Source organism: Bos javanicus, chromosome 14 (genome assembly GCF_032452875.1).
Source record: "Bos javanicus breed banteng chromosome 14, ARS-OSU_banteng_1.0, whole genome shotgun sequence".
NCBI classification, from domain to species: Eukaryota; Metazoa; Chordata; class Mammalia; order Artiodactyla; family Bovidae; genus Bos; species Bos javanicus.
Genome location: NC_083881.1, coordinates 24,595,968 through 24,605,810, shown reverse-complemented (window position 1 = coordinate 24,605,810; position 9,843 = coordinate 24,595,968). Strand labels below are relative to the sequence as shown.

Sequence of the window (9,843 nt, the reverse complement as noted above, 5' to 3'; positions counted from 1 at the left end):
GCAATCTTCAAACTCTTGGTTATTTACAAGGTCAAAGTTCACCCCCTGGGTCAGGGGGCAGAGGTCTGTCTTCAACCTTGTCCTCATTCAGGGTCCTGGTGGCTCTGAAATTTTGCTGCTTTGAGGAATTTTATTGGCTGCCATGTTTGAGGCAAAAAATGATGGCAGATCTGGGACTAGATGTCTGAGCTGTAACTCTGGTCACTTCTACTCTTGGTTCATTGGCCACACCTAATAATGTGGGGTGTGAGAATGCAAACTACTTGTGAGCCAAGAGGAGAGGGACTGGATACTGGAAACAGTGGCAATGTCTGCCCTGGGGAATGCAGGAGGCAGAGGCATCAGGCCTGGAAAAATGGAACCTAAGCTCTCAAGGAGTTCTGGACACCCATGGATGGTGGAGGCACTACAATAATATGAAAATAGCGGTCATCATTTCCAGAATTGCCAACATTGTCCCTAGAGAAATTTCTTAATTTTTAAAAGTATTTTATACCTGCTAGGGTTAATTGAAAGATAGTTCATGTATATTAGAGCTTCCCAGGTGGTGCTGGTGGTAAAGAATCTGCCTGCCAGTCCAGGAGGTGGAAGAGACATAGGTTTGATTCCTGGTCACTCAGTCATATCCAGCTCTTTGTGGCCTCATGGACTGTAGCCCACCAGGCTCCTCTGTCCATGGGATTCTCCAGTCAAGAATACTGGACTGGGTTGCCATTTCCTTCTCCAGTAGTAGTATAGTAATGTATATTAACAGAGAGTCTCCTAATTGAAGTTTCTTTAAATATCTGATAGTTCATGAGGCAAGGGACACAGTGTAGGAATAACAGAGTCTATGCTAATCACGTCATGTGATGGAATTGTTAGTGGTACTGGGTCTTCCGAGTCTGGGACATACTGGTTTGGGGTGTGCCACAGGGCACTTGGCTCTACCTCCATCTACTCTTCAACCCTGGCTGAAACCCAGCACCTCATTTCTGTGCATCTCTTTCTTCCTCCGTAAAATAAGCTGGAAAGAGACAATGGATCACTATAGTCTCTCTCAGAAGAACTGAGAAACTTCCATCTTGATGTGGTCAGGTATGATGATGAGTTTTGAGTCACTCCCTGTGTGAGAAATCACAAACCAAGATACACAGTGGTATTTTAAGCTTCTGAGAAATATTCTGCAAGACAGCTTACCACAAAGAAGCAAAAATGGCTCATACCAGCCTACATGCTAAAAACTCATTGTGGAATGAGTCTTAGGACATACTTTATTAACTTGGGTTTGCATTTTACTTCTTCCACTTACTGGATGTATGGCTTCGAGAAGTTGTTTAATCTTCAGATCTCTCATTGGCAAAATGGATTCTAATTTATTTCCAAGGTGCTTGTGAGAGTAATGAGATAATGTGACAACTGGCTTATTTTAGCATTGCATCGAAGACATCCTGATGGTTGCTTCATGAATGTGAAATGAATTAAATGCCCAGCTTGTGAAAGACTGTATCATCATTATGTCATCCTTGTAGCTTTGTTGTGGTTGGTGGCTCAGATGATAAAGAGTCTGCCTGCAATGCAGGAGACCAGCGTTTGACCCCTGGGTTGGGAAGATCCCCTGGAGGAGGGCATGGCAACACACTCCAGTATTCTTTCCTGAATAATTCCATGGACAGAAGAGCCTGGCAGGCTACAGTCCATGGGGTTGCAAAGAGTCGGGCATGACTGAGTGACTAACACACTCTGTAGCTTTGTGTCTGGTCTGTACCCGGTCACACTTGATTCTATCAGCTTCTGACAACCTAGACAGTTGCTGGAGATTCCTTCTATTCAGGGAAGAAGCCTTTTACAGACTTTCTTTCTTTGCCCAACTAAAACATGCTCAGGCGGCCGGTGCAGCAAATGCCCTTCAGTAATGGGTCTGGGTCCCCATCAGGCCTTGCCTGCTTTCCTGCCTGCCAGGAGAAAGAGGACCCCAGTCATCTCTGAATTTTCACTCCTCGCACCTCATCCTGGTGCTTCCCAAACAGCTCTCAGTGCTGTCACAAAGCCCCGAGGCCAAGGAACACACACATCAGCTGGTTTCCTCCCACTTCACAGATGAGGGAGTAGAGGCAAACTTAGCCAGATGGGTCTCAGGTATTGAAGGTAGGGGTTCCAAAGGGCTGCGGATGTCCCTCGCCCTCTGGACTTTCCTTCTTCTTTGTTTCTGCCAAAGCAAGGGGACAAGCTAAACACCCAAGAAGCTCTCTGTGCAGCTGACTTGTTCAGAGCCAAGCCTGCAGCTGCCCAGCCTCTGACCCCTGACCCAGCAGCTCTCAGACAGCAAAGGGAAAGTCCATGGAACCTCCCATCATCCTCCAGGGCTAAGTGGACAAGGCAGGTTGGACACTTCAAAAATCACGGTGAGATGAGTTATGTTTTCTAAGTGAAGACTCTCCTTTCTTCTGGAACGCCTTTTCCTGTTCATTCCTTCCTGGGGCACCTCATGGTCAGTGTACACTGTGCATCCCTGAGGCTGGGACAGGGGAACGATGCCAAATCACCCCATCATCCAAATGTGTCTCCTGATCCTTGAATCACGGCCAGACCTTTCCCTCCACTGTTTGCCCTTCTTCAAGACCTTGACCAAAAAAGAAGGATGGGGCTTCAAAATGGCTCACTCAGAGCTGAAAGAATGTGACTCTATAGCTTCGTCTCTTTGAACTCAGTGGACTGAAGTCTTTAAAAAAAAATTATCGGTTACCATTTGGTAAGAGTGAAATTGCTGAAAATCTGACTGTTTGAGACATGCTTGAACACACAGGCGACAGATAAAATTACCAAGATAAATGTAAGGGTGCTTTGGTTTATAAGTACAACACACCCAGTCTGCCTGTCCTGGTCCTGAGCTGGGCTGTAAGGAGCGCAGAGCAGAATCACAGAATTGAGTTCCAGTTTCCTCTGTCACTTACTTCCTCTGGGATCTTGCTTAAGGAGCTTAATCTCCATGGATCTGATGTTCATCACCTCTAAAATGGGACAGTAACTAGCACCTTGGATTCATTGTAACATTCATAACATTTATGTAAGCAGTATATAACTTAAATGTGATAGCTTAAAAGTATCAAGCCAACACTTAATGAGATCTGCTTCATACTCTGGGCTTCTATGCCCAATTCTGGGGCCATAGTTCACATCATAACCATCAGAGATTTGTTAATTTATTAGGAGGTTCCACCTCTGTCCCCAGGCAGAAAATAATATATTCTGGGGAAAGTATACTGTCTCAAAATTCACAGAAAGGCACTCATGTAGTCCAGCAAAGGCTGGGGCTATGGTGGTCATGACAAAAGTCATGTCTAACAGGAAAAGGCAATTCTGAAACTCAAAAAAAAAAAAAAAAAAAAAACAAAAAAACAACTTCACTGCTTGATAGCTGAGTCTACAAGGCCAAGGAGGGAAAGGAAGGCATTCCTCACAGAATGAAGAGTCCCAGGAACTCAGCAGTAGTGGTGATATTTATTAAAGTAAGTCCACAGGGACATCCCCAGTGGTTGAATGGTTAGGACTTCATCTTCCAGGGCAGGGGTGCAGGTTTGATTCCCGGGCAGGGAACTAAGATCCCACATAGGTCTGAGCCAAGAAACTGAAACAAGAAGCAATACTGTAACACATTCAATAAAGACTTTAAAAATAGTCCACATTTTTAAAAACTTAAAAAAAAAACAAACAACAAAGCCCACAAATTCTTCGATCTTCCTTCTTTTATAACAGTGGAGCCTCCTCCTCCTCCTCTTGAGTGTGGGCTGTGTTTGGTGATACTCTCCTGATGAACTGGGCATGGTGGAGGTATGTGACTTGGCTTCTTCCTGCCCAGGTCACTCCCTCAGGGAGAGTGGAGAGTCAGCTGTCACGCTGTAAGGACTCCTGCTGATACCATGTGAGCTCTCTTAGAAGCAGATCATCCAGCCTTGGTTCAAGCCTTCAGATGATGCAGCCCTGGCTGACACCTCTCTGCAGCCTGATTAGACAGCTTGGGCCAGAACCATTTGGCTAAGCCTTGCCAGGATCCCTGATCTACAGAAACCAAGATAACAAATACTTATTGTCTTAAGTTGCTGAATAGTGGGGAAATTTGTTAGCAGCCATAGATCACTGAGTGTGTTAGTTGCTCAGTCTTAGCTGACTCTTTGTGACCCCCATGGACTGTAACCCACCAGGGTCCTCTGTCCATGGTATTTCGCAGGCAAGAATACTGGAATGGGTAGCCATTCCCTTTTCCTGGGGATCTTTCCAACCCAGGGATTGAACCCGGGTCACCTGCATGGCAGGCAGATTCTCTACTGTCTGAGTCACCATTATCACCACATAGGTATAGATAGATCACTGATGCAGTGGTTAAATAGTCCCCAGTGAAAACTTCTGTTTGGTTGGAGCCCAGAGGCCTAGGCTTGGTGGCTAAAAGGGACACAGAACGTGAGGCCTGATAGCGAGATGCCTGACAATCTTGTTAAGAAGTTAGGATTAATCCTATTAGCAACTTGTTTAAGTGGAAGGATGACACGAACAGAGTTGATTACAATATCCTGGGCAAGAAATGAGATGGGTAGAGGCTGACTGGATAGAGGGGGACCTCCAGTTAGAAAGTTGTAGGAATAACAGGGCAGTCAAGAGAAGAAGAGAGCCTGAACAGAGTCAATGATAGAGGAGGTGGGTATGGGAGGATTGTCGTAAAAAATGCTGCTTTGCAGAAAGAAACAAGTAGTCTCTAGGGCCAGCTAGTGCAATCCTGCGTCACTCTACACTGTGTGGGGGAATAAAAGTGGGCTGAACTATATTACAGCCCTATATTCACACCAACAGTATCATCACCCATGCACACGCACTATCAATATACTTACACCCATGAGCTAAAAAAAAGTGAGCATTTTGCAAAAAGGACTTCACAATTAGGAAATGGCTTACTCTTGGATTTAATGTGAAGCATTTGAAATCATCTTTTATAGAAGCTCTAATTTCAAGGACAAAAAGAAAATAAGGAATTCCCAAGTTCCATAAGAACCCAAAGCCTCACATTTGTTCATGGTATAAAGGCCACAGATGATTAGACTGAACAATAGTGGGGTGAGTTATAGGTTTGTTGGAACACAGGTTAAGGTGTGAAGCACTGGAAGAACGGAAACAAAATCTATAACTAAAACAGCATAGGCAGTGATATTAAATTTGCCAAGCCCTCATCTCCCAACACCAGTTACTTTAGGAAAGTAACATCTATCTTTGGTATTTCAATAGCCCCAGAAAGAGATGGGTATATAAATACTAAAGCCATAAATATTTTAAATGGCTTCATTTCTATCCAAATGATGAAGGAAGAAAATGTGTGTGTATATAAAAATATTAAGCTTTCATCCTATTATCTTTAATCCATTTTACCATCACCACTCATAGCAGTATTTCAGACTCTTCGGGCAAGTAGAGTTCTAGTTGAACTAAAATTAAGAAGAGAACCAGAAAAATTCAAAACCAGTAGAGAGTTAAAGAACCAAGTCTGATTTTCAAAGGAAAATGTTGGTGAGTGTAAACGTTGGAAATCATATTGTTTCTGAAACTTTAAAAATAATCCTCTTTTACTTTTACATGTTATACGGAACTTTTAAAAAATGTTAATCTTCAAATAACTTGATTCATTAAATAGCTGTTGAATACTCACTGTCCTATTAATAACAGGAGATAAGACAGGTCCACTGGGAGGAATGATACTTCACTAGAATGAAAATTCAAGTGAAAATCTAAGTTCCTTGAGGCAGATACTGTGTTGTTGACCACAGCAGTCTTGGGTCGATGGTAAGGCCTGAAAATGGAGTCACTCATCATATACCCTTTTGATAGAGGAATGAATGAATGAATGAGTGGACTACTATATAAACAAATGTAACATTAAGGATCCTGAGTTTGTTCAATTAAGAACGAGGCTATAAATTTCAAAGGTATGTCTCCACTGTCAGAACTCAACTGTCAGAAGTTGTAACAAGTAATTACAACTTAAGAGTTTGGTGGAAGATGTAAAAAATCCTGATTTTAAGAAAAGATAAAAAACTGAAAGTTGTGAACTAAGCAGCAGCAGCAGATTTTAGGAACCCCGGTGAAACTATTTTAGCAAAAAAGCACACTGATCTAGCTACAAGGAAGAATACAGCTGTTCAGAATAATTGTGATATGGTGAAAATAACTTAATGAAATGCTTTCTTCAAGACCCTCAAAAGTCTCCTTCTGGCTCACAGTCCAAAGTGAAACTTGTGTGGAGGGAGTGAAGGAAAAGACAAAGAGAAACCACCACCATGAAAGCCTACACCAGAGCTATTTATTAGAGTAACGTTTCTTTTTTTTTTCTTCTTCTTAAAGATTTCATAAACAACTGAAGTATGTACAAAGTCTTACAGCATTTACAGCATAAAAAGTGTCCTATGAGCTGATGAAGGCTAAGGCAGTGCTGCTGGGAGCTCCAGGGCATTTCTATAAGAGCGAGGAAGCCGAGCATCCCAGGTGGACCCCTTGGCTACTGCAGGATGACTGTCAGCTGAGGGACAGCCAACTAGACCACCTGTAGGACAGGTTATGGGGGAACAAGCTGATATGCAGCCCTACGGATCTTCGGGTTGAAAAGCTACACAGAGTCATGTTTCAAGTTCCCTGCAGCCTCACAGGTTAACATATGCATGAGGACATAGTCATGCTGCCCAGATCTGGTTCAGCTACCAAAGGTACTGACTTCTGAAGAGAAGGCTCTAAACTGATATGGCTGGCATTTCCATTTGTGTTCGGTGGTCTTCAGGTAGTTCCCACCACCCAAGCCCCACTCCCCTCTCCCAGATAAAACAATTACAACAAAGGGAGGGAGGAGAATCCACTTAAGAGTTCTCAACCAAAAAACTAACTTTAAAAAAAAAAAATTCAGTATCAGCTCTAGGGTGGCCAGTTCTGTCAAATGATTGATAGTCAAAATTTCTAAATCAACCCAAATCAGATCAATAGCAACAAGCCCCTCTTAACACCCAACCTCCTGATTTAATCCCCTTCATTGTATCTGATTGTCTTTCCTTGGGGTCAGTATTACACAGAACCATCAAAGTTTATACACCAAATCAGACACAGAACATACGTGTCCCCAACCATTACTTGTGTAAATGGCAAGAGGACTGTCAATAATGACTGACATCGGATTCCCCACTTTCTTTCTCAGAAAGCCCAGCCCGGGTCTCTCTGGGATCCCTCACTATCTGTTTGATAGCAGAGCCCATTTATTTTCCCGTTAGGATCTCACATGTAGGCAAATAGGCTTTTTTTTTTTTTAATTCAAAAAGATGTTACTCCCAACTTAAAAGCCAGTTGATAAAACCTTTAATTAAGACACCATAGCGCGGGATATAAAAACACTAGAACCACATAAATATTGAAGAAGTTGTATACCGTTTTCCGTGTAAACAGTTTTGCCAAAGATTGAAGCCCTAAATTAGGATGTGGCCTGACACTTTGGGGCGGGTGACGCGCGACCGGCCAGGCTCTGCAGCGATGGTAGCCGAGGACGTCAGGTCAGTCCCCGTGTTGGCGGGCATGCAACTGGAAAGACATTGCACAACAAGCAACACAAAGAGAGTGGAGAAGCTCACAACACTTCAAGGAGACCTCACAACCTTCACAAGTGCCGAGGCGCGGACAGAGACCCCCCTGCCTCCCTCCGGGCGCGCTGCTGCCTCTTACACGTGGGACACCTTCTGCGACTCCCTGGCCTGTTTGATGCTGTACAACCACTTGATGATGCGCGCGTTCCTCTCGATGGCGGAGATGCCGTAGGGCACCCGGTCATTGGCACTGTCATCGTTCCTAAGGTCACTGTTACTGTCCTGAGACTGTTCGCAGTCCGAGCTGATCATGCTGGCGCTGCGGAAGTTGAGCGAGATGATGTCCGAGTTGGCCCGCGCGAAGTTCTCCATGCCCAGGTTCTCCAGCTCCTCTGGATCCAGTCCGCAGTAGTTGAAGAAGCGCTCCACGTCGGCGTCCACGCGGAAATACCTATCGCTCAAGTCTGACTTGGAGCGCTGCAGCGAGGGTCTCCGGCCCACCCCGCCAGCCGGCTCGGCCGCCTCGGCCTCGGGGGACTTCACTGCGGCCGGGGCGGCCACCTTGGGCTTGGGGGGCAGCGGCGGGGCGGAACTGCTGCAGGGGAGGATAGCCTTCAGGGGCCTGGCCCCGGGCCCCTGGCGGATGTCCGAGGAGCTGTGCGACACGTGCAGAAAGGCGTCGGCGGCGGCGGCGGCGGAAGAGGCGGGCTCCGGCGGCCGGCGGCCCACGTGCGAGCCGCCCTCCTGGGGGCTGCCCCGGCCCGGCGCGGGGCGCGCGCGCAGCGACTCGGCGAACGAGTGCCGGTGCAGCTCGGCCGCGTCAGCCCGGGGCGCCGGCCAGTTCCGCGCGCTGTGCTTGTGGCCCGAGCCCGTGCTCGAGCCTTCGGAGCTGTTGAGGATGTTCTTGAGGATCTCCAGCTTCAGGGTCTCGCGAGGCGCGCCCCCCTCGCTCTTGGCTCCGCCGCCGCCGCCGCCGAAGCCCTTGAGCGTGGGGCTACCGAGCGCGCGCTTGGCGGCGGGGCAGACGGGGGGCTTGGCCAGCACCGCCGGCTTCACGGGCTCCTGCTTGGCGTTGATGACCTCCTGGCTCTTGACGTACTTGGCCTTGTCGGCCTCCAGCCGCTCCACGGCGCTGAGTCTCTTGGGGTTGGGCTCCGCCTGGCGGCGAAAGTAGTCGGGCCCCTTGTTGAGGATGCGCAGGGGCACGGCCGACGTGAAGGTGCCGGCGGGGCTGACCGGCTTCACCATGCTACCTGTCTGTAGGCTCTCCGTGGGCATGGCGGGCACTCTCTCCCCGGCGGCCGTGGTGGATGCTCGTGTGCGCGCCTCCGGATGCGCCGGGCAGACACATGTGCGGGCGGCACAAAGCGCAGCGGATGGTCCGGAACCGAGGGTCAGCGGCGGCGGCAGCGCCTCATCTCCTGCTCGGTCACTGCCCCGGGACTCTAATCCCCTCGCCCCCTCGCCGGCCGGCCGGTGCGGAGAGGCCACCAGCCTCCAAGTTCCTTTAATCGGGCCTCGCCGCTCCTTTCTCCTCCCCGAAGGATGTGGGAGTCTCCTCCAGGTCTTTGTGTTCAACTGCAGGCAGAGCTGAAACACACAACAACCAACCGCGGGTTAGGATGGGCGAGTGACATCACGGCTGTAGCAACAGCGAAGCCGTGCGCCCCCGCCCTGCCGCCCCCGCCCCGGGGCGCCCCCCGCCAGCCCGGGAGGGAGGTGATCCCGGCGGCTGCATGGGGCCCCGCCGCCCGCGCCCGGCGCTCGGAGGCCGGCGCGGCTCCGGAAGAAGAGCGGCGGAGGGTTCCCACGCGCCAACTCCTCCTGGCGCCTCCCCATCAGAGAGACCCGCCTCCCGATCACGCCCGGCCCCGGCATCACTTAAACCCAAACCCAGGAAACACGAGATGACAGTAGAAATGTTGGTCCGCAAAGCCCGGTTCCCAGTTCATGACATGCCACTGAATTCCTGTGGCTCTCTTATCTGCTTAGGCTACAGTCTCGGTGACTTCTAAGATGCCTGTTTTGCAATGATGCAAAACTTTTGACTTCTATCACTCTAACAAGCACCTAACGCTTCAAAAACTTAAAAGATGGCAAGAAACGACAGTAATCACAAAACGGTTTTTAAAAAGTCAACATGTTTATCTTATTTTCGCTAACCAGTGTATTTGAAAACACCATCTCCTGTAAACGAAATGTGTACTAAGTTCATCTCATTAAATACAAGCTTTTTTTAAACTAACCAAGCACCAGACAAGAA

The 9,843-nt window shown here is 48.0% G+C and overlaps 1 protein-coding gene across 2 annotated transcripts in view; it reads right to left on the bottom strand.

Moving 5' to 3' along the window:
* Positions 1–4,918: 4,918 nt before the first annotated feature.
* The window catches only part of FAM110B (family with sequence similarity 110 member B), a 143,491-nt gene continuing 138,566 nt past the window's right edge, over positions 4,919–9,843 (bottom strand). For both annotated transcript variants that reach the window (XM_061438788.1, XM_061438789.1), the window contains one exon: positions 4,919–9,170. In XM_061438788.1, coding sequence (XP_061294772.1) covers positions 7,716–9,170 — 1,455 coding nt within the window. In that variant the 3' untranslated portion in view covers positions 4,919–7,715. The remainder of the gene's footprint in view (positions 9,171–9,843) is intronic.